This window comes from Thunnus thynnus, chromosome 20 (genome assembly GCF_963924715.1).
Source record: "Thunnus thynnus chromosome 20, fThuThy2.1, whole genome shotgun sequence".
NCBI classification, from domain to species: Eukaryota; Metazoa; Chordata; class Actinopteri; order Scombriformes; family Scombridae; genus Thunnus; species Thunnus thynnus.
The window spans coordinates 26,644,402-26,660,165 of record NC_089536.1 but is presented as its reverse complement, the minus strand read 5'-3'; the positions used below and the strand labels follow the sequence as shown (position 1 = coordinate 26,660,165).

Sequence of the window (15,764 nt, the reverse complement as noted above, 5' to 3'; positions counted from 1 at the left end):
TAATCTGCAGATGATGAGACCAAACTTTTCTAAGTAAGGGCAAAGGCCAAAATATGGCCTGCAACAGACTTGTTTTTAGCCTAGCCGATTACCAGAAATGCCTTTAGCTATGTTGTTATGCATATTGTAAAATGGTGAGGACTGCTGAAAAGAAACAACCGAACAACAACGTATGTATGATCACCTCCAGGCTTACACCTGGCTGAGATAATAAAACTTTATTTGCATAGAACGTATGTATTGTATATGAAGAGGTGCTGTGGACTACTTGGAACTACTGTGAAGGAATTAAAATTGTGGTAAATGTCTGCACTCCACCCACAACCTACTGGTCAAACAGCAGAGAACCCTGAGCAAGAGGTTTATTTATTTCATTTCATTTCAGTTATTTATGTGACTCAAGAGGATGATCACATGGTAGTATTACAAAGGTTGCAGATCCTCTGATTTCTATCTGGCCTTTTATGTCTTCCAATCTGCTGTAGGAAAGAATGCTGCCTGTCTGTCCTGTTGGTGTTGGAAAGGAAGCTCCTCTTACCTTTACTTGTCAATATTTATTACACTCAGTGCATTGATTTCACCACTATCTCTACTGTTTATCCTTCAAATATTGTCTGCTGCTATTATACTCTATTTGAGATTTCTTCAGTCTGTCAGTTCACACACACACACACACACACACACACCAAACAACAACCAAATGTATGATCACCTCCAGGCTTACACCTGGCTGAGATAATAGAACTTTATTTGCATAGAACCATAATGTATATGAAGAGGTGCTGTGGACTACTTGGAACTACTGTGAAGGAATTAAAATTATGGTAAATGTCTGCACTCCACCCACAACCTACTGGTCAAACAGCAGAGAACCCTGAGCAAGAGGTTTATTTATTTCATTTCATTTCAGTTATTTATGTGACTCAAGAGGATGATCACATGGTAGGTATGGAGCACAAACAGAACATACTGTACAATAAATATAAAAACGATAGCACACAGCAGGGCTAAAGTACAACAAATATTACTTAAACAAAGGAAGGACATTCTTCGAAAACCTAATTTACAAATAACTTCTGGCTTAACTGATTATAATAAATTAACTTAAACATAGATGGGCAGTTTAAATAATACTTTGGCAAATACCTTTCTCTATAATTCATTATGCTTACATTATTACATTCAAATAAAATATGATACTTGTCTCCTAAACAATTGTCATTACAAAGGTTGCAGATCCTCTGATTTCTATCTGGCCTTTTATGTCTTCCAATCTGCTGTAGGAAAGAATGCTGTCAATATTTATTACACTCAGTGCATTGATTTCACCACTATCTCTACTGTTTATCCTTCAAATATTGTCTGCTGCTATTATACTCTATTTGAGATTTCTTCAGTCTGTTAGTAAAAGTAAAGAAAACCAAAGCATGTCTCAGCATCAGTCAGAGTAAGATATGGTCTAAGGTAAATATTCTGTATTTATTTCTAATCATTTTAATAGTTTGAATACCAGAACACACCACCTACTGACTCCCACTCTTGATTGTCATTTGTCATTCACAAAAGAGTGAATAAAGCCAACAGGTCAAACTTCTTCATGGGTTTTCTTCAGGGTTTACAGTAGATGAGACAAACGTTAACATAGAGAGCTGTTGAAGTTAGTTTTGTTGGCTTCAAAGTCCGTTTAATCACAAGGTCTCTTTTTCCTGTTGCTCCCTCTTTTTCTGCTGACCATAGCAGGTGCCCTGGAATTCACCCCACACACACACCCACACACGCACTCACACACACACACACACACTCACACACACACGCACACACACACACACACACACACACGCACACACACACACACACACATTCTTGATGTCCTCCTCTGTTACACATGCTGAGGTTTTGTAGTACTCACACTCAGAGCCTGAACAGAGAAATGGCCAGTGACAGGGTCCATGCTGCTTTACCTGACCCTCCCAATCAAAGTGAAGAGGACAACAAAGAAGAGGAGAAGGCTTTTGGGAATATTTTTGCAGAACTAGAATCTGTGGACCTGCCTCTGGGAACCACCTTAAGGTAAACTCATGCAATATTAAGGACACAGTTTGTAGAATTTCATCTACTGGTCACAATCGATGGTGGACACAATCACCTGACTTAACCAGTGAGTCTCAAATAAAGAAATCATCTGAAATGCTGATTGCAAATATGCACACAAAGAGTTTCTTAGAGAAAAAAACATGCATTTTATTTTTGCATGAAATCTGTGATTTAACTTTGTACATCTTAAACAACTGTAAGAGCAAAACAGCAAAGTTGCAGCTGCTTATGTAAGAGCTGACAATGTGTAGCCAAATATCCCCACAAATACACTAGAATTGAACATAATCATAGACAAGATGGTAAAGGATAGTTTCCTTTTTAGTAAAGATGCAAGACGACAATCTCTCATTTGATATGAAGACTTAATCAATGAAACCAAATAGGATTTCAAGGATTATCATATTCATAATTTGAAAATTTGAAAAGGTTTGAAAATTAAACCTGCACCCTTGTGTTCATGGCAATTGGAAGCAGCATTATTCATGCAATAAATGCAGCTCAAAGTGCTTTACAACAAAGAAATTACATGGAAAAATGATGTTTTCGTCACCTTGTTAATGTGCGACCTGAAATTTAGATCTGAATCTAAGATACCACCAAGACTTGTAACCTCAAATTGAATCAAGGGAGTTAATTTCCCCAGATTATTAAACAGCATTTCTCTTTTTGTTTTGTCTAATGAATTGAAGGTTGAACACCTGCTTAAAATGCTGGGGAGGGGGTGGGGAGGGCCCCAGTATTCTATGTTATAGCTTGCTTTGTTATAGACAGTCAAGGCTTCTTTGTATATATTAGTGAGCTTAGTTTTCCTCCATTTTCTTTCAGCTGCCTGACAGTTTCTCTTGATCTCATTAACACATTTATTATTTAACCATGGGGGAGATTCTGTCAGTTGACCTCTTTTTAACCTTTAGTGGAGCAACAGTATTTGAAGCAGATGAAAATGTATTGTTGTCATTTAGAGCTCATCAAGAGCTTATCTAGGAATCTCTTTTGAACCAAAAATTCCCTTTAAGTCTTTGTTAGGGTCAAAAGACACAGAGCGATGATCAGAAATAGGTGATTCGAATGCTGAAACATTATAAATGTTTAACTCTGTTGTTATTACCAAGTCTAGAGTGTTACCAAGTATGTAACCATACTTCACTTCATTTACATGTTGGGCGAGTTCGAAACTGTCCACTAAATTCATAAGCTCCAAAGCTTGGGGTCATTCATTTTATTAATTTGAATATTCAGGTCTCCATTCAGGATTAACCTATCATGTGTAGCGATACCATGTAAAATCAACTCTGAGAATTTCTGTAGAAATAGCGATGAATATTTTGGTGGCCAATATAATGTAATGGTGTGCAATGATAATTCTGCTTTGAGTTCAAGAGCGGGGTATTCAAATGATGTGAATTCACCCATATCAATGTCATTACACACAAACTGTAGAGAAAATGACTGCTAATGGCTTATGCTAATGATGATAAATTTACGCACTCAACTCCGGTATGCTTTTCTATATGGCCTATGCATTATATAATAATGAAGCACAATAGTGTAGCCAGGTTACAATATTCCATTGAAATATTCCAATAATGTTGCAAACAGCCAACAACCATCTGGTGCTGTGACCAACTGTCATGTACAGGATGTGTAGCAACAGAGCTGCTGACACTGAGTGGATGACGGCTGTAGTGCGCCCCCCACAGGCCGGACCCCCACTGCCCTGCACTCCGCTGCAGCTGCAGTGAGCCGTGATGATACACACATAACACACACACACACATAACAATCATGGCGGAGAATGAAACCCTTGAGTGTATAACGGAGCACGAGCGGATTTTACAGGAAATTGAGAGCACCGACACGGCCTGTGTCGGTCCCACTCTCCGGTAAGGATGTGTAGCTTCTTAGGAAGCCCTTACTAATCATAACGTCTGTGTGTTTGGCTGCAGCTCCTACATTGTCAGACCTTTGTTCATAAGCTAGTTTAGCTAATCTAGCCACCGGCAGGCTAGCGTTAGCAGTTTCAGCCAACAGGCTAACATTAACCACTGTTTTAGTGAATCTGGTCCACCTTTAGTAAAACTGCATTTGTGTGGGAGTTTCCAGGTTATCAGTATTGATGGACAGCTGGTGACCTGTCAAAAATGTAAACATCATTTGTGGGTGTGGCTGTGGGACTTCACGTCTTGTTGTCATTATGCAGCTGATATTAGCTAATGGTGCTAACAGTTTCGGCTAGTTGTTTAGCAAATGACTGACATTGCGTTTACAATGGTTGGATGAGTCATGCAGACCCCCTGGTATTTTGTTTTGGGTGCCAAAGAACTTGATATATGTGAAATCGAAGAAGGATGTTTAATTGCTCAAGCACACTGCATTAGCTATGCTAGTTAGCTCCCAAGCTAGCTCCCAAGGCCATAGCTAATGAATGACATTAGTTTGACAAGTTAGTGCTCTAAACGGACTGCAGCTTCAGCTGAATGCCTCAACCTCCGACACACGCCTGTCCCGCAGACATGCCTGGAGGCCACGGTTGTCTTTCAGCATACCTGCGGAAACCAGTGAATATATGCCCTGAGGTTACTTCTTTTAGCTCGTCTCAGTTTCAGATAGTGATATCAGCGCTGTCATGTTTTAGCAGCTGGCCTTGGCCTTGTCATGTCCTGTTCCTGCATCGTCGCCTACTGAGTAGTTCATCTGAAATAATGATACAGAAAGACGCTCCCCTTTGTTGTAGTGAGTAGTTGAAACGTTTTATTGCATCTTCAAGCGTTCGTTTCCAGTTTAAGATGTATTCAAGTGTTTACTTAGCCTACCTTTTTCTTTCAAACCTTTAATTAAGCCTCGAAAATCATTGAGGTTTACCTCATTTGTGATGATGCCGAGTAACAGAGTTAAAAACAGTAGGGTGAAATAGATCAGTAGAGGACAATACTCAGTGAAAACACACTGAGGCGAAGTGGTTTGAGATCATAGTCTTGAATTGTCCAGGAGTAGTTATAGTGTCGACGTTGAGGATGTGTTGAAGATAATTCCATGTGAACCTAAAGTCAACATTATGGTTTGATACTTAATTTTGTATTTCCTCAATTTGCATAAACATTTAATGGAATAACTACTGGAAATATTTAATGTTGTATGTTGACAATTAGCTGAGGTAATGCTCTAACATCACACAGCACTTACCACTAATGAGTTTAATTCTCACAGTGAATAAACTCACATTAGGAAAATTACAACACATCTGCAGGGTTTATTTGTCTACCTACTCACACGTGACATGTTTTAGGGATATTAAAAGTAGGCAGTACTCCTTAATTCAGGAATGATGACATTATGATGAGTAAACATGCATTTTCATTATTGCACAAATTTTTTTGCTAGCTTTTGCTTAAGAACACCTCCATGGACTTAATGGCAGTCATACGAGTCAAATTTAATGAAAAAGAACCACTAGGTGACCCTAACACCCATGTTTTCTGATAGTGTGTCAGGTATGCTACTGCTTACATGTTTATTCCTCTTGAATGCAATTGATTGTGCATGCAGAATGTGTATGCAGCTGTAGTTCTGCCTGCTTTATGAGGGTGGCCTTGAAGTTTTAGTACTCATAATATGAACATGCACCTCATCCTGGGTGTGGACCAATACGTGGCAAGATGAAAAGAGGAAGTCACTCGCTGTGTTCGCCTGAATCAGTTGGTAGCGCAACACTGGTGATCGTTATTACAAATGTGATAATCAGCTGTCTCTTTTAGCTCTGAGTTTACCAATTCAGTTTTGAAAGAGGAAGAGTATGAAACTTGACGTGAGATAAAACGGTGATACCCATGAGGAAATAAGGTTATTGTGGTAGAAAAAAGTTCAGTGTGATAAAGTATGTGTGGTATAATCCCACTACAAGAGTAGAACTATAAGCTGTTGAAAGAGAGGTTGTCTCATGTAATCCTGTGCTGCAGTGATGGAATCAGAGTGTTAAAGCATCTACACTATCAGGAATCCTGGAATGAGAGCAATTACCCTAATATGCAGCTATAATCATTTATTTCCTTCTGTGTGGGAAAGTGTCATTCTGTTAGAAGTTTTTTTTTTTTTTTATTATGTCCCCTATCTGTGATATAATCATCATGAAAAGACAAAGTGATCCGCTGCTCTATAAAAATGTCGCCCTATTGTAAAAGTATCAGGCCTATTTTGTCCATGTCAGGATCCTGTAGGAATGAAGAGATTTTACAGTGAGCTAATTGGTCTGCAGTTGGGCTGTTGTTGACTTGTTTTGATACAATCCTCTGGACTAAACCAGCAGTGCCGCATAGATTACCATGGTGATCTACCACAAAATGAACAAGCTAGGTAATTCTGAAATGCTGATTTCAAACTGATAGCTGACTAACTTACTAATCTTGCTTTGTGACAGCGACCCCTGGTATATTAGCTGCTGTTCTCCAACACCTGTATCTCACCCTGATTATCTCTCTAATATAAAGCAAGGAATCGCTGTCTGTATGTATGTATGTCCTTTGCATTTCTTGAGAACCGTTCATTCAGTCTACTTTATACCTAGCACATGTATTGCTGGGGACCCAAGGCAGTGCACTGCTGAGTGTGAAATTGTTTGGATGAGCGGTTCTTGAGAAATATATAAATAACCTCATAAACAGTGTTGATTTGCTTCTTCTTCTGCCCATGAAGTCAACGAGAGGAAATACAGACAGCACCACTGTGGTTGGAGGTGGGATTACAGTAGTTGGTAGTGTTAATGACTTGAAGAATTTTTAAGAAATTTAAGCTTTACTATTGAACTGTGAATGAAACTTGGCATGTACGTTCAAGACTAACTGCAGGATGTCTCAGACATGTTTTGAACGAGCACTGCTGTTCATCTAACTAAAAAGCAAGGAATCTCTGTCTTTCTGTCTGTCTGTCTGTCCTTTACATATCTTGACAATTGTTCATCTGATCACTTTCACAGTCAGCGGATGTATTTCTGGGGACCCAAAGACGTGCAGTGTCGAATTTGGTGCAATTTGGACATGTGACATGTTTAATATGAATAAACTTTGAATAAACAAATGAACAGCAAGCCACTCCAGCTCCATGCCTGAGTGCAGTGGGGGCTGTTTGATATAAACGCCATCACATCACAGTGGCACGGCACAAAGGCACACGTCCTGCTCAGTTAAACTGTCTAAGAGAGAAGAACAAGCACACACAGGAGAAAAAACAGAGGCGGAGGCAGTAAAACTAGCCAATACGAGCACAGGCACATTTGATTGGCAGCAGAATCAACCAATGGAAGGCCGTAAACTGCTTCCATGGTTCAACCTTAGTTTAGTCTCACTGGTGAAGTTTCTGTCTGGATTAAAACCATTCAATTTAATAATTCCTTATGGTTTTAATTGATGCGGTTGTTAGTTACCACTGCCAGTGCAGGAGTATTTTCTCTCTTTATGCATGTTCTTTAAACCGTTTGACAGACACCTGCACATTAATGGAAACCTGCACACTGTATACAATAAATAATTAAAATGTGTTTCTTGCTGAAAGAAACAGACTCCTCTGTCTGACTATAATATCATCCATGATAAAGATTAATGGGGGAAATAACATAATAGTTAACACAGATCCACCATTTTTAACTAGACTATTACACTTGAGTTGAATATATTATTTGTCTCTCCACTGCAGTGATGTTGTGATGTATCAGAACAGTCTGACCAGCTGCAGCATCCAATCAATGACTGATTTCCAATAAGGGGTGTGCCAGCCGATAAAAGACTTCTCGAAGGCTGGTCTCATGTTTCCTCGCCTCCTCGCTCCTCAGATCAGAAATAAGAGCTTCGGAACTGCCTTTATGATGGTGGAGCGGAATGATTTGCAGGTTTGAGGGATGATCACATATAATAAGGGAACTGGCGTGTACCCACTGTCAATGTTTTTATGACTTTGCCAGCTATTAGATGTACATTGAAAAATCCCTGAATCTACACATCTAATTTAGTCACTTTCTGACAATTACAGATTGTCACTGTGTAATTTCCAAACAGTGTGTATATCAGTTAAAACACATTTTCGATGGATAGTTTTGTTACCCTGTGGCCGGTTTAGGCTGGCTGAAGTGAGCTTCCTGTCTTGGCAGGAAGCAGGAAGACAGAGACCTATTTGTCTCAGCCACCACCTGCTTTCAATGATTAATAACAGGAAAGAGGAAGCTCATATGGCAACATGGAGGCTGATGATTACTGGGTCGAATGGGTGCGCATGTGTCCATTTTGCATGTGCTGTGCTGCTCATAACATCAGACCTAAAAGGCTTCGTTTTAGCTCTTTGAGGAGGTTTATGGTTATCAGTGAATCTCTTATCAAGTAAAACATTAGCCAGTCCCAGCTTTCCACTGTGTGAATTGGCAGTCTCATCTGTATTATGTCTCATGTGCCCTGGTAATCAAACTGTTCTGTAAATGATGTGAAAGTAAAGATGAACATTTGACTAGGTGAAGCAGCATCTGATTTGTTTAACAAAATGTCTCCAACTGTTGACAGCTGCAAAGCCCCCACAGGGTTAATTTTCTAGTAGAGATAGTTTGCTGGCTGCAGGAGTATTGTATTGTTGCCAGAACCATGTGGTTTATGGAGTTTGATATATAGATACATATAAAGTAGAATGGGAAACCGCACTCCAAGTGTGGAGGAAACTGAGAATGAATGAAATGAAATGAAACATGTTGCATCAGTAATTATGGCTGTAAAATGGCCATCAAACAATGTATTCATTACGATCTGATTACTACTACTAATCCTACTATTCCTTTTGATAGTGTGTTAGAAACAGAAAAGGTTTGAACAGGCAGGTACCACAGGTAGAGTGAGAAGGGCCAAGCTTGTAAACAGCCAGAGAGGAAAGAAAGAGAGAAACAGTGAGGCAAGTCCGCATGTACAACCATGACTCCATCGCTTCATTCACTCCCTGCTTTCCTCAGCATGGAAACTGACCTTCAAAATAAGAGGTTTATTCAAGCATCTTGTCTCTTCAGAAACAGTGTCCATGTTGCTTGTGGTGAATCCCCACACTCACTGTGAACAGGTTGCTACTGTTATGTCCCTATAAACTGTCAATTATGAATGGCTGGACTACTCTATACTATTCTATGTAATACAGGAATTATTCTGTGCAACAGTATGTGTAAATAAACACAATGGAACAGCTTATGTTTATTAATATGTCTGCAATAAGGATTATTTTCATTATTGATTAATTAGCCTTTTTTTTTTTATTTATCATTTGGTCTATGAAATGTGAAAAAGTAATGAAAAACTGTTCATTAATTGGGGAATAAAGATCCCAGGATAATGTGGTCTTCTTCTTTTGTGTGACCAGCACGCCAAAACCAAAATGTATTCACTTTAGAATGATATAAAACAGAAAAGAAGAAAATCCTCTCATTTGAGAAGTTGGAAGAGAGAGGATGTTTGATGATTTATTTTGTTCTTGAAAAGTAATCGTTGACGAGACGCTGCTGGCAGACAAACAAGAGACCTGTAACACTGACACTGAGTACAACACTATTATTAAAATATGCCCAGTTATCTCTGTAGTGAAACGATACCACGCCTCCTCTTCGCCCTCCCCTCTCTGTGATGATCAGCTTGAAGTGAAGCCGTTCAGAACAACTATAAAAACATTTGATTTCTAACGTGGTCAGACAGCACATCCTAAGATCCAGTACTAGGAGAGAAAAATGTAGTTAAAAATATGAAAGTAAAAGTTGTGGTTTGGTCCCTCTGACTGATAGATATATATATTTAACCTTTATTTAACCAGCTATTGACCTTGAGATTGAAATCTCTTTTCTCAGGGAGACCCAGCCAAGACTGAACCAGTTACAGTAGAAGATAGGAAATACACTCATCTAACACACAAGGAAGAGACTAAATCCAGCTCAGATAAGGCAGTTTCAATGCTCAGTTACATGAACTTTTAACATGGCTTTTCCATATATATATTATTATATATGACATCATTAGATTATTAATAGTGAAGCATCAGTGTTAGAGCAGTATGTTAGTGTTGTAGCTGCTGGAGGTGGAGCTAGTTTACACTACTTTATATACAGTTAGACCATGTAGTCTTGGTCCTGTAGTCCTGGTGTTGAATTAGAAAAATAAACTTGTCAATCTAAAAATATTTATTTATTCTCCTTCACATTTTTGCATTTTATAAGATTAATATTTTAGGTTATGGTATTGTATCGGGCCACAACAAACCAATAATTGTTATTAACAGCTCTGAAATTTAATATCGTTGCATCTCTAATCTCTCTCTTTCCCTCGACACCTGCAGCCCCTCCCCAGGTGTGTGTTCCTGAAAATCGTTGGAAGCACATGTGACCACAGGTCTGATATTATCAAACAGGACGTTAAGATACGGGCTCAACAAGTGGTTGGAATTTTCAACAACATCCAGTTTATTGACCCCGTAGGAGCGATTACAGAGGTTCAGGGTTATTCTGTCTCAACATAACTTGTATGTGGAGTTAAATGACAAAAACAAGCCTTGAGCAGATATATGATCTGACAGCATTGTTACAAGTTCAGTGAGTTGTTCTCTTCTTTGTGCAGAATGATGTGCAGTTTGTTGACATGTTCATCTGCTGAAGGAGGAACGTTTCAAGCGTAATTGAACTTTTTTGTGGGAAAAACCATCAGATGCATATAATTGTGCAAAGCAAAGTATTTTTTATACGTCTCAAAACATGTTTAGAGGGATTTACATTTTGCATGAATTAAAATCACTAAAGCTCAAATTAATATTATAGAAATCCAAATATTAAACTGATTAATACAGAACCTATTATCTTGAGTTTAGTATGTAATTATTTTGGGATATTGAAGTGCTTTTTTTATGATGAAGGCTTAATTATCCGGTGAAAATGCATATTGTACTTGCACCTTGAACCCGATGAACTTTCTTTTCCATCAGGCAATATTTGCACAATAAGTATGCCCACTCAGATGCTGGTGTGTTTTGAATAAACCATTTCATGTTTCCTTAAGGATTGTTTTGAGCAGCAGTGCTGTCCACAATGCCAGGATTTTTGTGTATGTACACACACCGGCAGTGGAATAACTGAAAACTAGCTAAAGCATATCGGGGGGGAAACACTGCGTTGGTTCCATTTTGGATCCAGGTTGAGAACATTAATTAAGCTGCCACTACAAACTGTAGTGTTTCTGCCTTCTCAGCCAACAAGAGGTGATTAGACATCTCTAATTACGGCAAGGCTCAAGTGATTTTGTATCGCCGGTTAAGGCTGTAGCATCTCAACTTGATTGGTGACAGTTAGCTGTGGCAGTGTCTGTGCTATTTCTGAAGCAGGAGTGCACACCAGATACACACTGTTCACTGTAGAAAAAGATTTGTTTGTTCATTTTCTGCCAGCATTAATCTTTTGCTGTGTGGCATTACTGGTAATGAAAACCAAACATTTCCTGCTGCTGTTGATGCACATTCAAAGCTTTCTACCGGTGGGCTTTTATTGTCAAGCAAGTACAGGAAATATGTGTTTAGTATAGATTATTGCTAGTGGCTGTTGTTGAAAAAACAAAATATGGTCATTTTCAAAACATTTAGTTGTTGGGATCAGTTTTAAATGTTGCATTGAGGTATGGCAAAAATAACAAACAGTCTCCTATGCAGTTACTATGAACAAGCAAACCTCCAACAATTCAACTTCATAAACATTAAGGTGTCATTCTCTTATGTGCAACAGCATCGTGCAATCCAGGCATCATGAGCTCTGATCACTCACAGCATGCTCAATAGAATGCAAAAAGGTGATATTGTAGCTCAACACAGTCATATCCAACATGTGTAATTAAAGCATAGTCACTCTCATTGTTCTTCAAAGAAAGAATTTTTGTCAAATGAATTAGCCAGACAGAGGATGTTTTAGACTACTTGAAGTAAATGTCATTTACCTTGATTTTTTTTTTATTTGCACATTGCTTATATAAAGAAAGTAATAAGCAATTTCTCATGCACAACATGTATTCTCTTCAATCTTGATTTGTTCAGAATAAATTATAAAAGCTTTTATTGTGTCTGTTAATAATAATAAGAGATTTTATGTAAAGCATGGTTTAAAAATTTAAATGACAAAATGTGGTAGTTCTTCTTCTGACTGGGATCATCAGACTTGATGGTAACATACTGGCATAGTCTAGTAAATAATTGTTTCTCTCTTGTTCCAATAACTATAACCTTTGTTCTGTCCTAGTTTACTGTAAGGATAATTGAGGTCATATATATATTCATGTGATTCATCTCAATAAACTGTAATGATCAACAGTGTCTGTAGCATTTCACTACAGCGTCACTAGATGGAGCTGTTACTCCAGGTGAAATAAATGGTGATGGTGTTAGTGCAGGTCATGGGCTCATACTGGTCAGTTTGGGATCATTCATCATTTCCTGACCCTAATTATATCAGAAGCATGTTACACCTGAAGGCCAGCCTATATCTATATATGTTTATTTTGTATCCTTTCTGTTGAATCAGTTGTATGACTTTAGAATAAGCTCATATAGCCTCCTGTGTGCCTGTGAAGTTATTTTGTGATCCATTTACACTGAAGGTTTGACTTTTAAAAAGTGACTATCTGATCTGTCACACATCTGCAGTAGCTGATTCAAAGCATCATTTGCTTATAATCCTACTCTGTTTATCTCTGAGTTATAGCTGCTGGATGATAGATAGATAGAACTAACTGATATTCATCTACTGTATTTAAACCTTTCCAGAACATGTGTATATATCATCTCAATATGAGATGAAAGCTCTTTCATCTTATTGCTGTTGGTTTGATATTTTCCATGCCCTCTGCCTGTCTGAGTCATCAGAAAAATAAGAAAATTCTCTCTCTTGGGGAATATTGTTCCTTACAATGATATTTCAAATTCAAAATTGTATAGGCTAACTGGAATACTGCTGTTTTCAAACCACTGCTGTATGAAATGTGTGTGTAATGTGAATGTCTTTTTTGTTCCATATAGATCTGCAACAGTTAGTCAATCAGTTGAAGGTTCAAGGTTCAAATGTGATTATTTGTTGCTTTCTCTTGGTTTTGCATTATAGTAAACTTAATATTTGGGGGTTTAGGACTGTGTCAAATCAAGACATTTGATGAGTAACTTTGTACTTAAGGATATTGTGATGGTCATTTTTCAGTTTTCAGATGTTTGATAGACCAAGAAAATAAGATTAGTCGAAAATGATTAGTTGCAGCCCTAGTTCCATATGTAGTATACTGTATGTGTGAGGGGAAGTAGTGCTCAGAGATCAAGGTCCATGGTGTCTGCTTGTGAAAGCCTGCTAGTTGAGATACAAATATACACGTGTGGTGTGGCTTTTCCACTAGGTGGGGCTACGGCCCTAGGTAGCTGTGGATTTTGTCCGTGAGCATGTGCCATACAATGTAGCAGAGAGCCAGCTGCTGGTGGCTAGCGGCTAGGCTAGTGGTTTGTAAAAGTGCACCTGTATGGAACCTCTGACCCAGGCATATGAACATTTTGGACGCTGGGGAAATTGGCAAAACGGTGAGGTGGTGAATTGAAGCCAGATTGTATATTGATTCCTCTCACTCATTTAGTTTCACTTATACCTGCAATGTGGAACTGTTGTCTCCCCCTTCTGGCAGTGAGAGTAATTACAAAAACACTGTCAATGCGTGCTTTGTGAGGTATGCTGATCACCCAGCCAGTTGCTCCTCACAGCGCCAAAACATTAGAACAAATTTCCATATAGGTGTTATTTGTATAAACTGACCAGATATTGGGAATCTAAATGGTTACTTTCTCACCTGAAAAATATTAAAACTTAATAAAGTGACATATTAACAGTCCTACAGCAAAAATTACAACAGCTCTTAGCCATGCATACCAAGTATGCTTTGCAGTCCAACAAAGATGCCCAAGCACCTGTCAGGATGGGTCAGGATGCCAAACATGATGTAATATCCCCAGCAAACCTGAAGGGAAACCAATCATTGCTGGGTGATGTAAAACGTATCACTATCAGTGCACCAGCACAGGAATGTCATACCAGACACCAGATTAAAAAACTCCTTATACTGTGAAATACAGAGAGATTTAACAGGCTTAATAGGCTTAATCAGCATTGTGTGAACTTGTTTGGCAAGGGCTTGACTGTAACGGATGGTCATTGATATTTAAAAGTCCCGCACTCCAGCTTTAATATCAAAAGTTAATTATAGAGAAGCACCTTTCAATTTTAAAAGATATAAGCCAACTCAAATTTTAACCATTTAAATCTGTGATTTATTATTGAACAATTAATGAAATATTGAGCACAAGGCACTGTCTCACCATCACATTCTCAACCCCCAGGGTGCAGAGAAGAGGTTCCCACATATGTGATCAGTTGTAGAGCAGCACAGCTGCTGAAATGCCAGGATGATGTCAGGATGTTGCAGGTGGCAGGATTCTGGAAAGTCTGGCTTGCCTTTCCCCAATATTAAGCGTGAATATTCTGATTCCTTTTCACCACGTTAACTAACTGATGAAATTATCATCATCAGTTGTAGAAATCCAAGATGACATCAGATAACTTCAAAGAATAGCAGAACAGAGTGCTAATAGATTTTTAATAATATCTTTTAATACTGTGCATATATCACGAAGTACAATTTTAGTGTTGATATATTTTTGTGTGCAAAATCACAGCAGGGAACAGGACTGTGCTGTCAGGTGCACAGAGCTCACTGGAGACACACACTCTCACCTCACCAGCACATCTTCACCTCCTGCACTCAGATTTAGATTGTGTAAAATAGAGAAACATCTGTATGCTGGATTTTGGAGTATATATCAGTGAATACAGTGTTAATTGTATTTTAGATATTGAATGTGCAGTCTCATCAGTCATATATGTGACTATATACAGCAGCTTGACAATGCTTAACAAATACCAAGCAGTGAGCTTCAGTGTCCCTCCACTTGTCCATACCCTGACAGTGTGTGGCAGTGCACTTTTTGGCATCTACCCTCATGTCTGAGCACTTTGTTTAATTTTGGGAATTTTTTCATGCTGCAGCTGTCAGCCTCTCAAACGTTCTTCTAGTTACTGTTGCTGTTCTCCACAGGAGCAACATATACATCCATATTCATGAGGGCTTTTGCATTGACCATTTATGGTTAATTGTAGGAATGTAGGAAGTGGGATATGAGGTTTGTCCGTGTGCGCACATTTTCAAGTTGACTGTGATTTATAAAGAGAAAACTACATGCATTTGTGTAGGTTTCTTCATAGCAATGTGCGAGCAACTGGTAACCTTGCCTGATGTTGCATTTTTAGTAAATGTATGAGCAAAATGACATATTAGCCTATATGAACCTCATCCTACTGCCTCTATAAAAACGGCACACACAATTCCTGCCTTAACCCCACTCTTCTGTTCCCTGTTTGTCTATGTCAGGTCTATTTACGATGACCAGCCCAATGCCCACAAGCGCTTCATGGAGAAGCTGGATGCCAGGATAAGGAACCATGACCGTGAGATTGAGAAGATGTGCAATTTCCACCACCAAGGCTTTGTGGACGCCATCACAGAGCTCCTCAAAGTCCGAACTGATGCAGAGAAACTGATGGTGAG

At 38.7% G+C, this 15,764-nt stretch overlaps 1 protein-coding gene across 6 annotated transcripts in view; it reads left to right on the top strand.

Annotated features, from left to right (window-relative positions):
* Positions 1–1,910: 1,910 nt before the first annotated feature.
* Positions 1,911–15,764, top strand: part of exoc6 (exocyst complex component 6) — a 55,496-nt gene continuing 41,642 nt past the window's right edge. For 4 of the 6 annotated variants that reach the window (XR_010925017.1, XM_067577220.1, XM_067577219.1 and 1 more), the window contains exons 1-2: positions 1,911–2,070; positions 15,588–15,759. Coding sequence is in view for 5 of the 6 variants with exons in the window: in XM_067577220.1 (XP_067433321.1) it covers positions 1,931–2,070; positions 15,588–15,759 (312 nt within the window). In the remaining variant the exon portion in view is untranslated. Of the gene's footprint in view, positions 2,071–3,830; positions 3,981–15,587; positions 15,760–15,764 lie in introns of those variants that run through there. The other 2 variants (XM_067577222.1, XM_067577221.1) reach the window with 1 other exon arrangement.